Raw genomic sequence first — 23,753 nt, 5'->3', positions numbered from 1 at the left:
CTAATGGCTGCCAATCAGTGCCCACAATGGATGCCAATCAATGCCCACAATGGGCATCACTGATTGGCAGGCATCATTGTTTGGCACTGATTGGCATCCATTAGTACAACACATTACAGTACATCAGTGCCACCTATCAGTGCCCATCCATGCCACCTATCCCGCCTATCAGTGCCCATCCGTGTCGCCTATCCGTGCCGCCCATCCGTGCCGCCCATCAGTGCCACCTATCAGTGCCCATCAGTGCCCATTAATGCCCCCTCATCGGTGCCCATCAGTGCCGCCTTATCAGTGCCCGTCAGTGAAGGAGAAAACGTACTTATTTACAATGTTTTGTAACTGAAACAAAAAAACACTTTTTTTTCCAAATTTTCAGTAATTTTTATTTCTTTTTTTAGCAGAAAATAAAAATCCCAGAGGTGATCAAATACCATCAAAAGAAAGCTCTATTTGTGGGAACAAAATGATAAAAATTTAATTTGGGTACAGTATAGCATGACCGCGCAATTGCCATTCAAAGTGCAACAGTGCTGAAAGCTGAAAATTGGTTTGGGCAGGAGGGTGTATAAGTGCCCTGTATGGAAGTGGTTAACCACTTCAATACTGGGCACTTTCACCACCTTTCTGCCCAGGCCAATTTTCAGCTTTCAGTGCTGTAACACTTTGAACGAAAATTGCACGGTCATGCAACACTGTACCCACATGAATTTTTTTATCAAATCTCATTGTCAAGGAGGTTCTTATGATCTTTTGTTAGTGTCAGGATTCAGCGGCAGAGATGACCCGATATGCAGAACTACACAAGGAAACAGACAAAATTATATATTGTGAGCACACACCAGCAAACAGTAAACATAAAAAAGTGACCCACAACCTTAAAACCAAAATGCCTAAGTAACAGAAACTTAAGAAACAAACTATGAATAAACAAAATATAACTGCTCCCACTATATCCGAATACAAGATAATAGGATTTTTTAATACAGCTTACCTGTAAAATCCTTTTCTTGGGAATACATCATGGGACACAGAGCCTTAATTACTTAATGGGTTATGTAGTCACCACAGGTGATTGGACACTGGTAAACCCAATTAAAATTGAGTTCCTCCCCTATATAACCCCTCCCTCCCAAATGGAGAGTACCTCAGTTTTGTAGCAAAGCAATAAGTGTCCCACGTTTAACTCCGAAGAGGGGCGGGAGCTCTGTGTCCTGTGATGTATTCCCAAGAAAAGGTGTGTGGGGGGGAGAGGTTGCTCGAGCAAGGAAATAGCAAAGCACCCCGAAGGGTATAAAATGTCTCCTGGTCAGAGTGGATACCGAAAAGTCAGGCGACACGCCTATTACTGAGCTGGTGGGGGGCAATCATTTTCCCTGAGTCTCTGACCTTTTTCTGAGTATTTAAAGATGTTCCATATCTGCCATGTCTTGGAGTACGCCTCCTGCCTCTGCTGACTGGAGAGGATCAAGTCCTCCATTCGACTGATCTCATCTACTTTATTAAGCCAGAGAGCTACGGTCGGCGGGTGAGGGGACTTCCAGCGGAGAGGCACACAGGCTTTGGCTGCGTCCAACAGATGACGCACAATTGATTTTTTGTATGTCCCAGGCGACAGGCATCTCCAACAAGTAGCAGTGGCACCAGGGAACACCTTATTCAGGAGATCCGGGGTCCTATACCAACGCGTGAGGATTTTGTAGTTCGTCTCCTGAATTTTCGAGCACAAGGAGGACTTGTGCGTAAATCGAATTATATTTAGTTTTTTGTTGGCCGAGAACTGCGTGTTCAGGTCCCTCTCCCATCTAGTAAGAGCTTGGATCTGGTAATTCCCCGGGGGGGGTAATCAACATACCATACAACAAAGAGAGAGCGTGGGGGAGTATCCTGGGCTCCTCGCACAATTCCTCCATAGCCGTGTACGGTCTCTGTATTTCCAGGGGGCAGGAAGGCTACACAGAAAGTGGCTCAGCTGGTGTGCCCTCAAAAAGTCAAGACGGTATGCGCCGGAGGAATCTGCCAGTTCTTTTGCCGATCTCCACTTCCCATTAGAGCCAAAGTGGGATGCCTGAAAAAAACCCGCGCTCCTAAGGTCAAGGAACCTCCTATCCCGTAAGCCCGGTTCAAAATGTGGATGACCAATAATAGGTCTGAGGGGGGAGTCCAGGGAGGACAGGGAGAATTGCGAGAAAAGTCTTGTGCAGACCTTAATCGTATTAATCGTGACGTGCAGTGAGCGAGGGAAGCGCAGTGTGACACCAAGGGGCTCGATGTAGGGGAACCTCGCACTGTCCCTGTTCAACCTGTGTCCAGAGTTTGATGCTTCCATGGCGGCACCAATCGATCAGTCTCCCAAGGTGTACTGCGTGATAATATGTTCGAACCTCCGGCAGCGCTAAGCCGCCATGCAGCTTTGGGAGAGAGATAATTCCCCATGTGTAATCTTGACCTCTTCCCGGCCCATAGGAAGTGGATAAATGTGAAGTGGACTTGTTTAAAATAATCTCCTGGGATACGAATTGGGAGGGCCTGTAGGAGGTACAGGAATTTGGGTAATACTGTCATCTTAAGGATCTTACACCGGCCCATCCAGGAGTGTAAGCCTCCAGACCATTGAGTTAGCAGTTTACGAACTTCCTTCAAAAGAGGAGGAAAATTCAGCTTAAACAGTTGTGAAAATGATGGGGGAATATACGTCCCCAGGTATTTCAATGCCACCTCCGTCCATTTCAATTTAAAACTGTCCCTGAGCTGGGTGAGCTGCTGCTGAGAGATCCCTATACCCATGACCTCTGATTTAGTTAGATTGATTTTTTAAGTTGGATAGCCTACCGCATGTACCGAATTCTGTGAGGAGGGCCGGCAAGGAGGTGTCTGGGTCTGTGAGGGTGAACAATAGGTTGTCCGCATAGGCGGAAACTTTGTACTGCACGTTCGTGGTACGTATCCCGGAGATGTCAGGGTTCAAGCGTATGTGGCATAAGAAGGGTTCAAGGAAGAGTGCGAACAAGAGGGGCGAAAGGGGGCACCCTTGTCTCAATCCGTTGGTAATGGGGAATAACTCAGAGAGCACACAATTTGCCCTAACCCTTGCTGTAGGCCCCCTGTATACCGCCGTAACCCAGTTCCGCATTTTATCGCCCAGGCCTATATGACTCAATGTAGACATCATGAACTGCCAGTCGACCCTGTCAAATGCCTTTTCGGCGTCCATCCCCACGAATAGGCTAGGTGTCCTACTGGAGGTCGCTATGTGTAAGAGGTTGAGCACCTTAGTGGTGTTGTCTCGGGCCTCTCTAGATGGCACAAAACCCACCTGGTCTAGGTGTATTATTTGTGGGAGATGTCTTTGCAGTCTGGAGGCCAGGATTTTGGTAAACAATTTGAGGTCAGTGTTGAGAAGAGATATGGGACGGTAGCTCCCACAGTGAGCTGGGTCTTTACCGTCTTTCGGAATTACTGAGATTTTGGCTTGTAGTGTAGTGACATGGAAAGATTTCCCCAAACCTAAATCATCATCATCGTACCATGTGTTGACCCAGTGAAGGCAGCAGGGATTTATAGTATGCTATGGTGAGGCCGTCAGGACCCGGGGCCTTACCCGGCTTAGCGCTCTTTAGCGCAAGCTGGACCTCTGGTAGTGTGATAGGGTCTTCTAGATCTTCCTGCGCTTCAATCGACAAGGATGGCATGAGGGACTTGGAAATATATTCCAGCACCGTGTCCTGGGCGGGCAGAGGTCTGTCTAAGTTATACAAGGAGCTATAAAAATGCCTAAATTCCAGAGTGATCTGCTGGGGTATAGACTGCTTTTGTCCCATATTGGACACTACGTGTGGAATTTATGATGTTAGTCGCTGTGTGCGCAGTGTAAGAAGGAAAATCACCGCTCAAGGTGGGTCTGCTATAGGGTCATACACAGGTGTAGGATTCCAAGGGTGCTGGCAGTGCACTAGGCAAGCATTGGCGTAAAATGAAGGATGGATGGCCGCACTCCAAACCAAACAGGTTGTCTTTATTTAAACGAACAGCAAAAACATACCAGATCACAGCAACAGAATTCATATAAGCACTAAGTCAGTGCGAAACGTCGGTTATCCTCCTGTTTCTGTTGCTGTGATCTGTTATGTTTTTGCTGTTCGTTTAAATAAAGACAACCTGTTTGGTTTGGAGTGCGGCCATCCATCCTTCATTTTACGCCAATGTGTGCGCAGTGTGTTGGCCAGCATTTTGCCACATTTATTACCCGATTCATAGGCTTTCCGTCAGCAGACCTGACGCGCCGCCTTGGCCTTGAAGTGCAAAACGTCTGCGACTTGAGAGCGAACGTTGTCAAGCTCTGCGCCCAGCTGTCTGCTTGGGGTTGTTTTGTGGACCGTTTCTAGGGAGTGTAATTTAGTGAGGAGCGAGCTTAATTGTGCCGACCGTTCTTTTTTTAATCTTGCGCCGTGCTAAATAAGCACACCCCGGATCACTGCCTTGTGCGCTTCCCAGACTACCCCAGCGTCACTGTCGGGGGAGCTATTGGTGGAAAAGTAATGTCCCAGCTCCCTAACCACGTCAGTCATGACCTGTATTTTGCAGAAGGCCCTTATTAAGCCGCCACACCGGTCTCTGTCCCCCATTGGAGTCGGAGATGGTGTATTTTAGGGTGATCGGGGCATGGTCCGACCACGTGATTGAACCAATGGCAACGTCTTGGATCGCATCAAGCTGTCTGTGAGGCAGTAGAAGGTAGTCGATTCTCGAGTACGTTTGGTGCGGCTTAGAGAAAAAAGTATAATCACGCTCTCCAGAGTGTAAAAGACGCCAGGCATCCGTCAGTTGCATAGAGTCTAGTGTAGCGCCGATGCGTTTACGTATGTCCCGGGTCAGGGAGGATTTCCCAGAGGATATGTCTTCGGTCGAAATCAGGGGGACATTTAGGTCACCTCCCAGTATCAAATGCCCCTCTGTGAAGCGTTGGAGGTGTTCCAGCCTCCTTTTGAGGAATACATCCTGCTGAGCATTAGGGGCGTATAGGATTAGCAAAAGTCACTGTCCTATCCCCTATCTTGCCCTTCAAAAACAAAAAGCGCCCCCCACTGTCTGTCCGGACGTCAAGGGGTGTCCATGGGACCTTCGCGGAGACAAGGATAGAAACTCCCCTGGATTTAGCTTCTGTGTATTGGGAATGATATGTCGCGGGGTAGAACCTATTTTTTAGAAGCGGCAGGTTGCTTTCTTTAAAATGCGTCTCCTGCAGTAATACGACATCTGCGCCCATGCGTCTCATATCGTGCAACAACATGCATCTTTTCTCGGGCGTGTTAAGGCCCTTCACATTTATCGACATAATAGTGAGCACATCCATGCTTGTGCAATGGGGGGAGGCGGGGAGGAACGGGTGTACTAGGTAGAAGGGGGGTCAAAAACCTCCCGTGATAGGAGGAAGCAGAAGGACAGGGGGAGGAAGAGAAGGAATAGCACTAGGGGGGAAAGAAAGAAAAGGGAGAGGATAAAGAAAGGGGGGAGGGAAGTAAGAGAGAAAGAGGTCAGGTGGCAGGTACCAAGGGGTACTGCCAAATAGCGTCTACTAAGGTAGCCAAAATCGGCTAAAGGCACTCTCCGGGGCAATCCCTGGTATCGAGCGCCATCCTAATTGGGGGAGGAACTAAACAGGGTCAGGAAGCGAGCCCCCGACCCTCCCCACCCAATCCCGGCGTATACATGTGCTGTAGAATAAAACAAAAACCGGCAATACATAATATGTCTAATAATGACAGTAATACTAGTAATAAAAATAACATTGAAAACACAGAGCAAGCAAGGCAATTGGTGCATACAGTGCAAATAAAGAACTCAGGGGTGCAAATGATTCAGAACTGAGGCCCGCATCATGAGGGAGCTGGGGGCAAGCAAAAAGATAAATCAACCCCCCCACCCTCACCCCGTGACCCCAACGAACAGGCCAGCACCCCCCACCCCAGCAAGGAAAGTTCCGGTTGGCATCTAAAAACATAACATAACATAACCCCCTCCCCAGTGTCATCATCCTCAGCAGTACAAAGCCGTATGACATGGCGTATTGCCCCTCCCCCCCACAGCCGTTGCAAAGTGGGGGCTCCAGCCGGGCCGCGATCGCAGCTCCACTTCATACCCCTCCCGGCACTCCACACACAGGCCTCCCACGCCCTGTATAGACCAAGCTACCCCTGTCCACGGTCTTGAGTGTTCTATTCAACCAGGTTATCCCCAGGACGCAAAGGGCGGCTCACAGCAGAGAAGGTGTCATAGTAGCAGTGGGTTGTTTTTCACTCACGGTCCGGTGATTCGGGGAGTTCATGAAGTGTTCTGGGGGAAAGGCCCTGAGATGGGATCCGCTCACTGCACCCGGGTGGGTTGCACTGCCAACTAGGTCAAAGAAGGGTGACTCCCGATACCGTGTGGGGATGTAGCCCCCTATTCCTGTCTCGAGGGGGAATGTTCCGAGGCCGGAGCATTCAAACAAAAATGCTGCCGGGCTGCTCACCGGGTGTAGGGTGGCGAAAAGTCATACCGGACTTTACTGAAAAGGGGGGGGAACACGGGAGTGCGAAAAGAATATCCTCATCAGGGGCGGCGGGCAGGCAAGGGCAGGGGACAGGGAAGCATGGCACAGGGCCTACTCACGTGCCGCTCCTTCTCGGGCTGAATGGCGCCTCCGTCTGCCTCTCTGCGAGCGTGGCATCAACGGGCCACGATACGCCGCTTCACCTGATCGTCCGTTCTGGCGAGGGAGGAATTGGAGCCAGTCTGGTACTTGTATCGGCTCGGCTCCCAGGAACCGGAAAAGCGCTGGGAGGTCCGCGGCACTTTGGAGTGTGAAGGCAGTGGTGTCCTTTCGGAAGGTGACCGCCAGTGGGTAACCCCAGCGGTATGTGTGTCCTGTCTGCTTGGCGAGGTCCAGGAGAGGCCGCAGCATTGCCCTGCGGCGGAGAGTTGCTCTGGATAGGTCCGGCAATATCCAGATCTGCATGCCGTCAACCTCGACCTCCAACCGGTCCCAGGCCTGGCGCAGGATAGCCTCCTTCTGCACATAACGATGCAGGCGGCAAACATCACGTGGTCTATCCGGATCTGTCGGTTTAGGCCCGAGCGCCCTGTGCGCCCTGTCTAGTTCGATCTTGGCGTCTGGATCCCCTAGGACATTGCGGAAGATCCTGTAATCCTGGCCCCGACGTCCTCCGCAGCCTCCGGTATGCCGCGAAGCAGCAGGTTATTGCGGCGGCTCCGGTCCTCCACGTCCTCTAAGTGGAGCTGTAGCGAGGTTGCCGCCTCACAGTGTTGATCCCGGGATCGTTCAAGTGCTGTCACGCGGGCCTCTAGCGAGGTCACCGACTCCTCTCCCGATGCCACTCGATCGGTAAGTGTAGAAACCTCCCCTCTGACCTCCTGGATGTCACGTCTATGCGTCTCCTCCAGCCGCAAAATCAGGGCCTCTATGTCTGTCCTCGTGGGTAGGGCCTGAAGTAGCGCCCTGATGTCCTGATCTAGGCCCGCAGGATCTGGTATCTGTGGGGCAGACATCTCACCCTGAGAGGTGTCCACAGGCGGCTCCTGGGGTAGTTCCAACCCGGGTTCAGAACCGCTCGGGCCCGGCAGCTGGGCTTCCTCCGCGACTCCACGTGTAGGGCCTTGTGGCACAGGCTGGCCAGCGCCGGGGGAGATTTCCTGCAGGAGTTTAAAATACTTCTGAATTTCGCCCGAAATCTTGCCAGCCGGGGTTCTCCTAGTTGCTGCTCTGGTCCCATACCTTTTTGCAGAGTACATGCCGGTTTAAAGGCGATTTTTGGCCATAAATTGGGGGATCAGGCCGGGAGCTCAGAGAGAGAGAGCAGCTTCACTCAGCCATGTCCAGGCCACGCCCCCAGCGTCCTTTTTTTTCCCACTAACAGAGCTTTCTTTTGGTGGTATTTGATCACCTCTGCGGTTTTTATTTTTTGCGCTATAAACAAAAATAGAGCGACAATTTTGAAAAAAATGCTATATTTTTTACTTTTTGCTATAATAAATATCCCCCAAAAACATATATACCTTTTTTTTCCTCAGTTTAGGCCGATACATTTTCTTCTACCTATTTTTTAAGCGTTTATCAATTGGTTTGCGCAAAATGTATAGTGTTTACAAAATAGGGGATAGTTTTATTGCATTTTTATAAAAAAATATTTTTTTTACTACTAATGGCGGCGACCAGCGATTTTTTTCGTGACTGCGACATTATGGCGGACACTTCGGACAATTTTGACCCATTTTTGGGACCATTGTCATTTTCACAGCAAAATATGCATTTAAAATGCATTGTTTATTGTGAAAATGACAGTTGCCGTTTAGGAGTTAACCACAAGGGGGCGCTGAAGGGGTTGTGTGTTCCCTAAAGTGTGTTTACAACTGTAGGGGGGTGTGGCTGTAGGTCTGACGTCATTGATTGTGCGTTCCTATATTAGGGAACACACAATCGATGACACCGCCACAGTGAAGAACGGGGAAGCCGTGTTTACACGCGGCTCTCCCCGTTCTTCAGCTCCGGGGACCGATCGCGGGACTATAGCAGCGATTGGGTCCGCGAGTCCAGCGGCCGAGGTGACGGAGCTTCGGACCAGGTCGCGGGAGCGCGCCCGCGACCCACCGCTGGGCTTTATACAATCACCTACGTGATTGTGCCCAGCGGTGCCATTCTGCCGACGTATATCGGCGTTAGGCGGTCCTTAAGTGGTTAATGTATGGATCGAAGACCAAGTAGCAGCCTTACAGATCTGAGACATGGAGGCCTGGTGACGCACTGCCCATGAAGCACCAACTACTCTAGTCGAGTGCGCTTTCACCTGAAAAGGAGGAATCTTCTTTTTTAAACCATAGGCCTGAATAATGACTTGTCGAATCCAACATGCAATAGTAGATTTTGACGCTGCCTGACCCTTTTTTGGGCCTTGTGGCAGAATAAACAGATAATCAGTCTTTCGTATATGAGACGTAGCTTGCAGATAAACTTTTACCGCTCTTACAACATCTAGAGAGTGTAGACTCTCTTCCCCTGCAGACTGCGGATCTGGAAAAAAAGACGGTAGGACTATATCTTGATTCAGATGAAATCCTGAAACCACCTTAGGTAAAAAAGTCGGGTGAGGACGCAGAACCACCCTGTCATCATGAATAATCATATACGGCTCTTTACACGAAAGAGCCGCCAATTAGGATACTCTCCTTGCTGAGGATATGGCTACGAGAAAAAACTGTTTCTTTGTCAAAAGACTTAAAAAAGCATGGTGTAATGGTTCAAAAGGCAGTTTCTGTAAAACAGACAATACCAAATTCAAATCCCATGGGCACACAGGAGACTTAACCAGCGGATTCAAGCGCAGTATGGTTACTGTATGCTGTATGGTATGTATGGTTACTGTATGTACGCTTACACTCATAGCTATGAGTAAACACTAAAGTTAGTGTGAAACGCGTCAGCTGTCCTAGGTTCCGTTGCTGTGACTTGTAGTGCCTGTTTCCATTTTTTTACATTAAAGTTACGTTGGATTGGAGTGCGGCTGTCCTGATCATCTTTTGTTCATAATATATATTGACTTTGATTTCCTGCAATCCCTTGCACAAAGGCAGAGGTAGGGTGGTTGAAGATGAATATTGAATATCTGCTGTAATTCACATGTGCTGAATAGAGAACATGTTGACAGAAGAGGATTTAACAGAAGTGAACAGAAGGAAGACCCCAGTGTTATTCTGCTCCTTCGTTTTCCTATCAACAGGCTGCTGGAGGTATGTTCATGATTATGCTGTCCTGGTGCTGTAGTAAAGGTTGAGAGTATTAATTTACTGTTTGAAAGGGATGTCTTTTTTTAGTGATTTTTTTTTTTTAAACAAACACAAAAACAAAGTCCAACAATAACCTTGAAAAAGAAGTTTCAAAACTAATTTTAAAATTGCTTTATTCTCTCATCTCGCCATCTTCTTCCACCTCTTCTACTCCACGTATATATGATATTACACCTTATTAGAACTTCTCCAGGATGTCCAGACAATGCCCCATCAATATACTCTTCTGTATTGGTGAGCTACATGTTTGTGTAGCCATCCACAAATATCAGGTATCAGGTATCCATACCGCACTTCAGTTTCAATATTACTGGCTTACCAATAAGGCCATTAAGGAATGGTTTTGGGTTCAATGGAAAACTCATTCTGCCTCTGAAGCTGCTGCTGATCTATAGACCAGTAAAAGGGTGAGTGACAGGGGTGTCTTAATCCCAACACTAGCTGTACACAATTACAAATGCTTTGGCAGGTACAAAGCTAGCTTGCCTAGAGATCAGTTTTAAAATGTGTAAGCATTGTGCTAATTCATTTAGTTTTACCATGATTTCCTTTTGCAGAAAAGGATAAAACAAGTCAGCAGAAAAAAAGAGAAGATGAACTAATTCAGAAGATCCAGAAGTTGGTACAGAAAAGAGATTTCCTCGTAGATGATGCAGAAGTGGAACGGTTAAGGTGAGGATTCTAGTTTATGGCATTCTGAGGTCAAGATGATTATACTACATTGTTATCTAGTTCCATCAGTGAGCATTTTAACAACTGGCATACTACACATGCTCCAGAAAACGCCATCTAAATACTTTGGGCATGTGTACTATGCTCCTCTGCATGCCTTGCGGCTATCTTGTCACATTTACTGACAATTCAGTATGACTGGATCATTGTTACAGAAGCAGATTAGGAGAAATTTTTGTCATCAGGAGAACTTGTTTCAAAACTAACACTGGTTAATCTAACAAAAAAAAACGTTTTTATTTTTGTTTTGTTATATCTTTGTCTATAGATTGCAAATAAAATAAGAGAATGACAAAGTTATTTCAGAATCAATAGGCACATAGCTGAAATAAAAAAAATGCTCTGGTATATACTGCAGGGTATACTGCAGTATATAGTTAAAGTGGTTAAGATTGTGGCAAATGGTCTCAGTATAGTCTGAATATATTTTGTACTACAGTAAAGCAGTACACAGCACTGTTTCTCGAACCTGCAAAATGCATTTACTCACCAATTTTAGTTTAGCATACCAGATTATTCATTTTAGTACACCTACATTAGGATACACTACACCTTTAGCTGAGGGACCTATGGTCCCAACCTGTGCTTTCCTGCAATTAGGTAGATAGAATGCCACAGGTGGAAAAGTATTACACCATGTATAGGCTACAGGAGCAGATTTTCTCTTTGACTCTATAAAGGCTCAGATCCTTCATTTTATTCAACCACTAGTTATTGGATCTGTGAATGTGTGAGAATGTGGACACTCCCCAACTGTTATTGTATAACATATTGCTTTGGTGTTTGCTATTGTATAATGTAAAATAAAACATATAATGTATAGGTGATAGTAATAGAAAGTTACAGTAAATGTGTAGCACTACCCCCGTAGGAGCTGCTGGTTTAGATTTTGGGTGGCACGTTACCTCTATTCTCGCTGTCCAGGGTGAAAGGAGAGTCAAAAGAACTTAAAAGTCCACACACAATGTACCTCTATCTCTTGGGGTTTATTTTGGAGAACTTTAGTAGAAAAGAGGAATAAGGGGTGGAAGTGTAGGTAGGTTCAGGTGCAAAGTAAGGAAACACTCCTGTTTCCAGCAAACAGTTCTCGTCACCACTCTAGCGAGAGTGGGTATTGCTCACCCGGAGAGGTCCCTCTCACTGGCCTAGCAGCCGGGATGGCGCACGGAATAAAGTACAGACTCTGCCACAGACCTTTTCTTGATAAGATATTGCGGTCCGGAATTCTCTGCCACAGGATTCGGCACCCGGATCTCTTTAGCTGTTTCTCACTAGAACCTTTGAATACGGCAGGCGACACTGACAAGCCTCTCAGTGTATGGTGCATCCTTTGGTGAAGCTTCCAGGTCTTCTCCTAGGGTACCAGCCTCTTGCATGGCCCCTACCAGGATAGCTCCTCCCCTGGTCCCCCTTCATCAAGTGGCCCCCTCCCGCAGGACGGACAGCACAGGAAAACCTCTGCGGTACAGGCCCCAGCCAGACAACTGGGCGAACCATACGAAGCCGCAGCCCCGGGCCAACGTGGTCCCGGAGCCAGGATTCACAACAGGAACCCCTAGCCAGGCGGGCCACGAGGCGTGAACGGACGGAACTCCGCACCAATGGTGTCTGTCCCTTAAATACCCCTCCCCAGCATGCACAGCGGGGTAACTACTCCCACTGATTTGTTGCTGAGGGGGACACTCAGTATACCATGACCTGACTGCTGCCACCCTTGGCCTGGGGTGGTAATAACACCTCCAGGCAAATAATGGTGGATCACTCCCAGCACAGCCATGGCTGGAACAGAGGCTAAATTGCCCTTAATCAATCTGGTCTGAGCCAAATAACATCTCAGACCCCCACACAATTTTAAGCAGCCACAAATATATATATATATATATATATATATATATATACTGCACTCATCCAATATATAATATCTGTAGTGGCTGCCAACACAACAAAAGGATAAATGTGGAAAATGTGAAAACAAAGTGCAGCGCTGCACTTTGTTTTCAAATTTTATGCAGCGCTTGTTTATCAGGAGCATGGCGCTACATATGTAAAGCAACATAACATTTTCCTGACAGCCGCATGGCAGCAAATAGACATCGTGTAACAGGAGAGAATACCAAGTCATTTAATAATTACAGTAACAAAGTGTAAGAAAGGGGTTCTTACTTAGTGGGTCATGACTATTAACCCTGTATGCATTCTGTTTGAATTTGATGATCCATAATGCTATAACATGCAATGATGCATCTCTAACTTCCTAAAACCAGAGGGTAACAAAAATAGCCTGTTTAAGAAATGTAAAGAGCATGTAGTTGATATATAGGACTAGAGAGACATTAAGACTGTGAAGTGACTAGAAGTTGCTGTAATTCTTGAAGGCCGATAGTATCTATTAGGTTATATGGAACCTGGATGTGACTTTTGACATGGATTGGAGCAAGGGACTTAGTATCGCATTATCAGGAGAAAAGGTGATTTATGGAGCTTTCCTATACCAGCAGGCACATAAAGCTCCTGTAGCCAGGAGCTGCATAATGTTGCCTGCATTGTCAGGAGACACTGTGCAGCATTGCTGCTGTGAAGCTGTTCTCTCCTAGTGTTCAGCCTGGACTCTGTTGTCATATCCTCTAGATATAGTGACTGAGTTCTAAGAGTAAAACAAAGCATCTTGGGACATTTAGTCCAGGGAGCCAAGATTTGCATTCAGCTGGACTGTTTTGAACTACAAATACCAGCCGGCAGAGAAAGAAGAACATGATGCTGATGGAGGTGATAAAAAGCCTGTGTGCAGCCGGGATCTTCATCTTGGGACTCCAGCCTGGAACTGCGAGCAAGTGACTCTGCGTCAGTGTGTGATGTGTCCGAGTCGTGGCCTGTGCTACAGGGAGAGAGAGTCATCGTGTGTGGGTGCAGGAGCATCAACTGCCAGCTACTTCTGACTGTCCGCTCTTCACACATCCACGCCAGATCCAGCTGATCTGAAGTACAGTGGGGGTTATTTACTAAAGGCAAATCCACTTTGCACTACAAGTGCAAAGCACACAACACCATCTGTAAAACATGGTGGAGGCAGTGTGATGGCATAGGCATGCAGGGCTTCCAGTGTCAATGGTGTTTTTTGATGATGTGACAGAAGATAAAAGCAGCTGGATGAATTCTGCAGTGTTCAGAGATATTCTGTTGGCCCAGATTCAGCCAAATGTAGCAAATTTGACTGCACGGCACTTCACAGTACTGATGGACAATGACCCAAAACACATTGCAAAAGCAACCCAGGAGATTTTGAAGTAAAAAAAAGTGGAATATTCTGCAATGGTCTTGTCAATAAGCTGATCTCAACCCAATTGAGCATGCATTTTACTTTCTGAAGGCACAATGAAAGGCAGAAAGACCCACAAACCAAGAAGAACTGAAGACAGCTGCAGTTAGAGACTGGCAACGTATAATAAAGGAGGAAACCCAGTCTGGTAATGTGCATGGGTTCCAAACTCAGGCAGTCATTGTCAGTAAAGGATTCTTAACAAATAATTAAAAATTAACATTTTATTTATAATTATATTCATTTGTCCAATTACAGTTGAGCCCCTGAAAATGGGGGAACTGTGTAAAAAAATGGTTGCAGTTCCTAAAATTTGTATTTCATATTTATGTTCAACCCTTTGAATTAAATCTGAAAGTCTGCACTTCAAATTCATTTGGATTGTTTAGTCTTAACCACTTGACCACTGGGCACTTAAACACCCTTAATAACCAGACCAATTTTAAGCTTTCGGTGCTCTCGCATTTTGAATGACAATAACTCAGTCATACAACACTGTAACCAAATGAAATCTTTGTCCTTTTTTCCCACAAATATAGCTTTCTTTTGGTGGTATTTGATCACCTCTGCCTTTTTTATTTTTTACGCTATAAATGAAAAAAACTAAAATTAAAAAAAAAAAAAAAATTTGTCTTCATTTCTATTATAAAATTTAGCAAAAAAGTTAATTTTCTTCATAAATTTGGCCTAAAATGTATACTGCTACAGATCTTTGGGGAATTTTTTTTGGGGATATTATTTAGTCTGGGTAAAAGTTATAGGGTCTACAAGCTATGGTACCAATTACTGAAAATTGATCAATTTGATTTACCTGATGTGTTACCTGACAGCCTTTCTCATTTCTGAGACCCTATACAAGCCAGTAAAGTACAAATACCCCCCAAATGACCCATTTTTGGAAAGTAGACATTCCAAGGTAGTTTGTAAGAGGCATAGTTAGTTTTTTGAAGTTTTTTAATTTTTTCCCACAATTCTTTGCAAAATTAAGATTGGTTTTTTTTTCACACCATATTGTCATTATAATAGGTTATTTCTCTCACATGGCATGTATATTCCACAAATGACACTCCCAAAATTTATTCTGCTGCTCCTCCCGAGTATGGCAATACCACATGTGTGAGACTTTTACACAGCCTGGCCACATACAGAGGCTCAACACCGAAGTAGCAACTTCAAGCTAGGAGCATAAATTACACATCTAATCTCTCAACCACCTATTACACCTTTGAAGGCCCTGGAGCACCAGGACAATGGAAACGCCCACAAAGTGACCCCATTTTGGAAAGCTAACACCCCAACGTATAATCTATGAGGCATAATGAGTCTTTTGAACAGTTCATTTTTTTTGCAGATGTTTTTGGAAAATGTGGAAAAAAAATGAAAACGCATTTTTTTTTTACACAAAGTTGTCCATTTATAGGATATTTCCAACACATAGCATGTACATAGCAAAAATTACACCCCAAAATATATTCTGCTGCTCCTCCTGAGTATGGCAATACCACATGTGTGAGCTTTTTTAACAGCCTGGCCACATAGAGACCCAACATCCAAGAAGCACCATCAGGTGTTCTAGGGACACAAATTACACATCCAATTTCCTTACAATCTATCACATTTTTGAAGGCCCTTCATATTTCTAACACAGCATGTACATACCAAGAATTACACCCTATAATACATTCTGCTGAGTAATGGGTAAAAAGATTACCTGTGGTTTTAGTAGTGCAATTGTCCACAGGAGGAGAGCCCTGATCCAGGCAGCAGGCAGGGACGTGGTCAGCGACAGTGAATGGAATTGTCCAGGCAGCAGACAGGAATAATGTCCATAGTCAGTACAGTCAGAAATACTGTCCAGGGCCAGTGCAAGTACAAACATTGCCAGCAGTGCCAAAATATTGGTCCTGGTAGTAAGCAGGAACATGGTCCAAGTAGCAGGCCAGGAAAGAATGGGGACAGGGGTAGAGGCTTCTCCCACCCAAATCTTTTTGAAGCCTCCGGGCAACCAGACCCTAATCTGGGAATGAGAAAACTAAAAATTTATTTTTTTCATCCAGAAAAACAATTCTGGAGCCCCTCACATATTTGAGACCCCTGTGTTCCCACTAGCATAGCAGGGTAAAAGATCAATCCAAGAGGCAGGCAAAAAACATGGTCAAACAGTCCAGTGTCAGTTCCAGAGCAGGCATAGGTAGGTACAGTTAAGCGTTAGGCAGAAGCGTGGTCGTATAACAAGCCAGGGTCAATTCCAGAGCAGGCAGAGGTAGGTACAGTTAAGCGTTAGGCAGAAGCGTGGTCGTATAACAGGCCAGGGTCAATTCCAGAGCAGGCAGAGATATGTACAGTGCAGTGGCATAAAGGGGTGTGGAGGAAAATGACAGGAAATTAGAATTTTGTTTACCAAACTTCCGTAATAATTTTGAGCAGTATGGTAACGGCGGAAACATACACCTAAACAGAGGCCTGGTTGGAAAGGACAATCGGGACAATAAACTGTGGTGTCTCTTTTGACTCCTCCTCTGGAGCACACCCGGCATCTCTTCTGACGTTTGTGCCCATTTTCACGGGGGGGGGGGATTTTGTCAGGAAAGTGGCGTTCGTGGAGTCTGCTCACGCAATCAGAGCAAGTATTTTCTGGTGGGCTTTCAGGGTACAAAAGGGCGATGACAACTTCTTCTTGGTATTGAAGATAAAGTACGGGATTCTGTGTTGATTTTTTGTAAATAACATTTATGTTATACATGGCCAAACTGAAAAAAAAAATGGACACTTCCTTATACCAGTGACGGGATTTTCTTGAGGGAAGGTAGGGTTCAATCATCTGATCGTTGAAGTCCACTCCTCCCATAAACAATTTGTAATCATAGACACAAGATGGTTTTTGGATTGGGCCGTTTCTTTTGGGGACTTCCACGTGGGTGTCATTGTGGATGGTTGTAAGCATGTGGACGTCATGTCTGTCCCTCCACTTGACAGCCAATAGCTCCTGGCTCCGCAAAGATGTCGTCTCCCCTCGTCTTAGCTTTTGATTGACCAACTTTTGTGGGAAGCCCTTTCTGTTGGTTCTTACTGTGCCACATGCTGGGGTGTCCCTCCGGTGAAGATTGCGAAACAGGGGCAGGCTAATGTAAAAATTATCAACATAAAGGTGGTATCCTTTTCCACTGGTTCCAAAGTATTATGGGCATTCGGGGGGGTGCAGTTGGGAGTCCTTCTCTTCGTCCACCAGGAAGGAGTAGATGTACCTTGTGTCTCGGTCGCAAAGTTTGTACATTTTAACCCCATATTGGGCCCTTTTGCTGGGGATGAACTGTTTGATGCCCAGCCTGCCTGAGAATTTGACAAGGGACTCATCCACGGATATATTCTGTTGAGGGGTATATAACTGGGGGAATTTTTCAGAGAAAAAATGTAGGAGTGGCCGAATTTTAAATAATTTGTCAAAAGCAGGGTCATTTCGGGGAGGGCACTGGGTGTTATTATAGTGGAGGAAACGCAGAATCATAAAGTATCTTGATCTGGGCATACGGGATGAGAAGACTGGCATGTGGTGGATGGCTTTTGTAGACCAATAGGAGTACGATTGTTTTTTTTTTTGAGAGACCCATATTGAAGGTTAGGCCTAAGAATATATTGAACTCCTCTACGGTGAGTTCTCTCAACTCAAATGGGCGGGCATAACTGGAACCAGGGTTGCTTACTATGAACTGCTGTGCGTAGAGGTTGCACTGGGCCACAATGGATAAGAGTAATTCTTCGGTAAAAATCAAATGAAAAAAAATCAAGCATGGCAAAATTATCGGTGTTCACCTGGACACCTGGCTGGGCGGTGAAAGGGGGGATATTTGTTGCTCTGGAATTAGAAGGCAGCCACAGGGGGTTTTGAAGGGCATAGGGAAGGCTGGCATGGCCCCTATCCCTTTGGGGCGGAGAAGACACCCTACTGGTGCCTGGCCTTTGTTGCAGTGGCACTGCTCGCAGGGTGGACGGCACTGCTCGCGAGGTGGACGGCACTGAGCTGCTGCTGCTCCACGCCAGAACACCTTCTTTTAACGGGCACACGTTCCTCCTCTGATTCCGTATGAGACCGCTGCTTGTAACAGGTTCATAGGCCGAATCCGAATCGGACTGAAACTCAGAGAGCTCCCCGCTGCTCTCATCAGTCATGGATAGACGCTGGTAGGCCTCCTCGGTGGTAAAATATTTTTTTGCCATACTGGTGGCTAGTGAGGCTGCACTGCAGAACACTGGTGGGCACTGGTGGCGCTGATGTGGCACTGCAGTGGCACAGGTGGAACTGATGGGCAAAGACGGCACTGATGGGCAAAGGCGGAACTGGTAGGGCACAGATGGCACTGGTGGGGCACAGATGGCACTGGTGGGGCACAGATTGGGCAGAGATGGGGCACTGCTGAGCACTTACACTTTGTCTCTTTATCTCTCTCCTCTTCTCTCACGCTGTATCAGTGTGAGGAGAGAGATGACCTGAACATGACCCATGTGTGATGTTTGTTTACATTTGTGATCGCGCCTTCATTGGATGGCGCGATCACGTGGTAAAGAGCCGCTTTCATTGGCCCCTTGTTGATGCGGGTCCCGTGGACCCGACGAGCACCGTTGAGCGCGTGTGCGCGCCCCCTCGGGCGCGTGGGAACGATTCTCGGGGGGGACGTCCATGGACGTCCTCCCAGAGTTAAGGAACCACCTTGTAGCCATAAATCGGCTATGAGGCAGTGATTAACTGGTTAATTTCATTCTGGTGGCATACAGAGTCAAAAGTATGAAAATTATGCCTGTGTCCAAATATATATGGAACTAACTGTATATGCAGCCCCCCCCATCGCTTCTCCTATCCTTTCTGCCGCCCCCCCTTTGCTCTCTGCCCCCCTCGTGCCCTCCGCCCCCTTGTGCCCACTACTCCCCAGTGCTCCCACCCCCCCGTGTTCTCCGTCTCCCCCAGTGCTCTCCAGTCCCACCTTTTGCTCTCTGCCTCACCCTGGTGCTCTCCAGCCTCCCCTGCTCTCCGCCTCGCCTATGCTCTCCACCCCACCATGTGTTCTTGCTTCCCCCTGTGCTCTCTGCCCCCCCCCTGCTGTCTGCCCCCCATGCTATCCGACATCCCCCTGGGCTCTCCACCCTACCCAGAGTTCTCTGGCTTTTTTACCTGTGCTCTCCAGACTCCCCTATGCTCTTTCCCAAGCCCCCTTGTCCCCCGCACTCTGTCGGGTTCCCCCCTCTCCTCTGGGGGGGGGGGGAAGGGGCCAGTTGACATGTCATGGGCTTCTGATTCCAAAATGCCCGGGACTATTTGAGTGCAGAGTGTTAGTATAGTGTGTGAGAATCGTGTGTGAGAATCGTGTGTCAGTGTAGTGTGCTAGTGTAGTGCAGTGTTTAACCACTTCAGCTCCAAAAGGTTTACTCCCTGTGGTGGTGGGACCCCGTGACCGATACCAAGCATTTACCAAGCATTTGCCCGAGTACTTGTACTCGGGCAAATGCTCCCGATGCTTCACCCGATACTTGTCCTGTCAGCCGTGATCAGTGCATGCGGAAGTTACAAGCACTGATCACCGCTGTATAGATTTAAAAGTAATTTCTCTGCTTCTCTCTCCCCCCCCAGCTTTCAGCTGCTTTAAAATCAGCAGTGATCGGTGCTTGCAACTCCCCCACACTTGATCACAGCTGACTATCCCGTGTCCTCCTTCAGCCCCCCTCCATTTTGCTGCAGTCTCCCACCCTCCATGTCCCCCGCCGTGTTTCTCTCTCCCTCCGTGTCCCCCGTGTTTCTCTCTCCCTCCATGTATCCCTCCGTGTCCCCCACGTGTTTCTCTCTCCCTCCGTGTATCCCTCCATGTCCCCTGCCGTGTTTCTCTCTCCCTCCGTGTCCCCCCCTGTGACAGAACTCACTGTCACTGTGTGTTTTGGAAGGAACTGTGCACGTGCCGCCTACCGACAGACTATGGGCCAGATTCTCTCTCCCTCCGTGCTCCTCCTCCACCACCCCCTGGAACTGTCAGGATGGAGAGCGGGGTAGGAGCCGGTAAATCACTGACTGTCTATTCACATAACTGAAACAATGAAAACTGTGATTACAATGTTTCAGTTTATGAATGAAGAGAAGCGGCTGTCTTCACTCCATTCATTTTCAGCGCAGCTGGTGCTACTGAGAAAGTGACTGGGGAATATGTGTCCCTAGTGACTTTCTCTGTCTCAAAGGGGAGATGTCCGAGGTCTGTTAAGACCCCTGATATCTCACCAAAGCCCCCCAACAGGGCTGAAAAAAAAATAATGATTGTAGAAAAGAAAAAATAAAAGAAAAAAACACACTGACGCGGTCCACCCCCCCCCCCCCTTAAAAAAAAGCATTATAAATAAAAAAAATGTAAAAAATTAAAAACAAATTGTTAAAGATAAAAAAAAAAACTACCGACACATGTGTCGCTGTCACATGAGATTAAAAAAAGGATCGGTATTGGAGAGTACTTGAAAAAAAGTTTTGGTACTTGTACTCGGTCTTAAAAAAGTGGTATCGGGACAACCCTTCCTGAAAGATTGCTGGTTTACACCAGATTTTGGAGAGAAAGACACACTAATTGCACAGCTGTGTGTTTGGCCATTTAGTTCTGTCCTGACTATGGCTCAGGGCCCCACCTGACAGGAAGTCCTGTCATGTGGACTCCCATCCCCCTGAGAGGAGTCAGAGGCTGTATGTCTGCAGGAGGCAGATGTCAAATGTGCGTTGGTAGGACAATTGCTATTGGAGTGTTGGACAACAGGGGGCGATGTGAAACTGTGGGACTATCCCATAGGAAGTAACTGCTTGCCTGTAGGTGGTCCCTTCATAGACACTGTCCTAGCGAACAAGAGGACAAGAGGTCCCAATGACAATATTGAGTTGAATAACCCCTTGTGGAAAATTGTTATTGAGATTAAACAGAAGGATGTGGTGTTGATCTCAGATGGTTTGGTTGCCAAAGGTAGCCACATAGGGGTTAGTGAACCTGAGAAACAAATGTTGGTTAATGTTGCATCAGGTAGTGAAAGCGGTCAGTCCCTGATAGATTTCATGGAACTGGGTCCCCAACAGTCCCGGGAGATTAGGTCTGTGAGAGGAAAAAGAAGGATCCTGAGGCCAGAAGGTAGAGGGGATAGAGAGATTAGTAGGAGCCCACAGTTCAGGAATAAGTGCTGGTGGAAGCACACCCAGAAGAAGATGTGGGTGGAGGGCCCCTTTAGGGAAAAGGTTGGGCAGATTAGGACTCTTGCTGCTGATGGTTGGCACAGAGGCGCCACGGTGAAGTGTTGGTGGAAACATACCCGGAAAAAATGGACCTACGCAGCCAATGGCTGGCACAGAGGTGTCCCATTTGTGATGACAGGTTTATGTGTTCCTCCCTCCGGTTCGAAACAGGGGGGAGGATATGTTGTGGTGGGACTCTATGCTACCTGAAAGATTGCTGGTTTATGCCAGATTTTGGATAGAAAGACACACTAATTGCACAGCTGTGTGCAGTGCTGTGGAGTGGGAGTCCAGGAGTCGGGGTAAATTTTGGGTACCTGGAGTCGGAATCGGCAAACAATGCACCGACTTCAACTCTGACTCCTACTAAATTTAACTAAAAGTTATAATTATTGACTTCTCTACTGTAAGAATAAAGACCAATGCATGCAGTGCCTCACGTAACCGCAAAACCAACACGTTAAGTGACCGTGAGGAAGCATGCTTTTCATGTGCTTCACTATATGGCATGCAACGCACAATTAGGAGCGGCAATACATATACTTTCCATAGTGTTGTGTTCTGCTGTTACAGGGAACGCAGCGCCCATGGGTAACCTAGCCTCTCACTGATAAGGGATTAAGTAAATATGTTTTTTGCAGGACTATAGACACTTGTATAAGTGAAGGGAATGGAGGGTCAATAGTTCAAGACTGAAGCTGTGAACCAATGGAAAAACTGCTGTCATTCAGCCAAGGCTATAAAAACGTGTAAACTCTGATTGTTAGCTTAAACTTTAAACATGACTATAGGATTCTACTAGGGAAATCATGTTTTATAATAAATGCCCCTTCCTAGGTCCTCCCACTGCCCTATCTTCAGCAGCAGATCAGCACACAAAAAGGAGAAGGCAGCAGCTTCTGCCCAACCACCTCTCTCTGCTGGAAGAGCTTAGAAGAACTTGGTGAAACAGCTTCTTGGATTCAACCAAGTGTTTATATTTATTTTAAAACCTGCTTGTCTGTATGAGGGAAGACATGTGTACATGTTTCTGGAAGAAACTGTCTATTCTAGGTTTGTAAGTGCGGTGCGGGAATGTAGGAATATTTATGTATAGTGCAGATTGTTTATATGCTAAAATGTAGGCTCTGTGTTGTGTGTGTGTGTACAGTACATGTCTGTGCATGTTTTTCTGTATAGGACAAATCATGTCTAGGTTTAGTGCTGGGATATATAGCTTATTTGTTTGTATAAAGCCATCATGTACGTACAACTTACAAGACTGTGTATGTTGATATTAAAAAATCTAATTATATGCCAGTTAGTATAACATATTTTAGGAAAAAAGAGGCATCCTAAACAATGGCAAAAAGACTGCTAACAAACACGACAAAGTCTACTGTTTATGTAAAGAGGGGGGTGTAATGGCGCTTGCCAGTTAAGAACTGAATAATCAAAAAGATATAATACGCACAGCAACGCATGAAACTTGACCAGTGTATCTAATAAAACGTGTTCCACTCCTATTTCCTCTAAAGACCCCTCCATACATCAACAACCATGATGTGAAGGATGGAAATTGTGAAAATAATGAAATCCAAAAAAAAATATAGGACTAAAACAACAAATAATAGTCATTCAATATTGTTAAACAATTGCAATATTGTGTGATAAAATCCAGTGCAGACAATAAATGTGCAAAAATTAATAATAATAAGGTGTATAAAAGTATACGGAGATTCAAGACAAAAAGGGTGAGAAAACACCTTGAAACGTAAATATATATATATATATATATATATATATATATATATATATATATATATATATAATCAATTATAAATATAAAAATATATAACGTGCACCGAAAATTGTGCAGGTGAATATAAAATAAATAATGTTCAGGCAAATAAATGTGTGCTTGCAGGGATTTTTCAAAGTGCACAGTGCTGTGTAAGGAATAAATAATAAATTAAATTCAAGTTTGAACAAACAAGTGCTTGATTCAATCTTCCCCCAAAAGTGCAATAGTGCTTAAACAAAGGATGATGCTGCAGTCCAACGCACGATCCTTCAGTGTAGTTGTGCAGATCAGAGCAAGGAAATACTAGCCTCTCAACTCAAGTAAGGCTAGACAAGCCTAATTGATGTCAATGGAGCCCAGCAGGTACAGCTATGGATGATAATCTCCAGGACAGCTCAGCTTGCTCAGGTCATCTGACCACAGATAATCCAGACCGCTCTCAACAAAAACACAATGCAATCTCCATAGTGTAGTAAGCAATGATGCGGTTTAATGCAGCACTTCTTCACCTGATGCGTTGCGTGGCAGATCGACGCCACTTAATCATAGGTTGAAGTGTCGTGGGTGAAAGGTGACTTTATATAGCGCTGCGACTGGCGCGCAACTCGGCAAATACAAGTAGATGATCAATGCGCCAGCCCAAAAGATAATAACAATCAAATTCCTATGGCATCCAGTTAAAATAATAAACAAATTAATAATGAGAATACTTAAACATATATTATAATAATATATAGATCCGTGATGGGTCCCTCTAGTGGATGGACATTATTTTATATTCACCTGCACAATTTTCGGTGCACGTTATATATTTTTATATTTATAATTATTATATATATACCGTA

At 46.0% G+C, this 23,753-nt stretch overlaps 1 protein-coding gene across 3 annotated transcripts in view; it reads left to right on the top strand.

Annotated features, from left to right (window-relative positions):
• Positions 1-23,753, top strand: part of BMERB1 (bMERB domain containing 1) — a 449,511-nt gene that overhangs the window by 342,347 nt on the left and 83,411 nt on the right. For all 3 annotated transcript variants that reach the window (XM_040356926.1, XM_040356925.1, XM_040356927.1), the window contains exon 4: positions 10,395-10,509. In XM_040356926.1, the coding sequence (XP_040212860.1) occupies positions 10,395-10,509 (115 nt within the window). The remainder of the gene's footprint in view (positions 1-10,394; positions 10,510-23,753) is intronic.

This window comes from Rana temporaria, chromosome 6, assembly GCF_905171775.1.
Source record: "Rana temporaria chromosome 6, aRanTem1.1, whole genome shotgun sequence".
NCBI classification, from domain to species: Eukaryota; Metazoa; Chordata; class Amphibia; order Anura; family Ranidae; genus Rana; species Rana temporaria.
The sequence above is the reverse complement of the archived record's forward strand: the minus strand, read 5'-3'. Positions and strand labels throughout refer to the sequence as shown.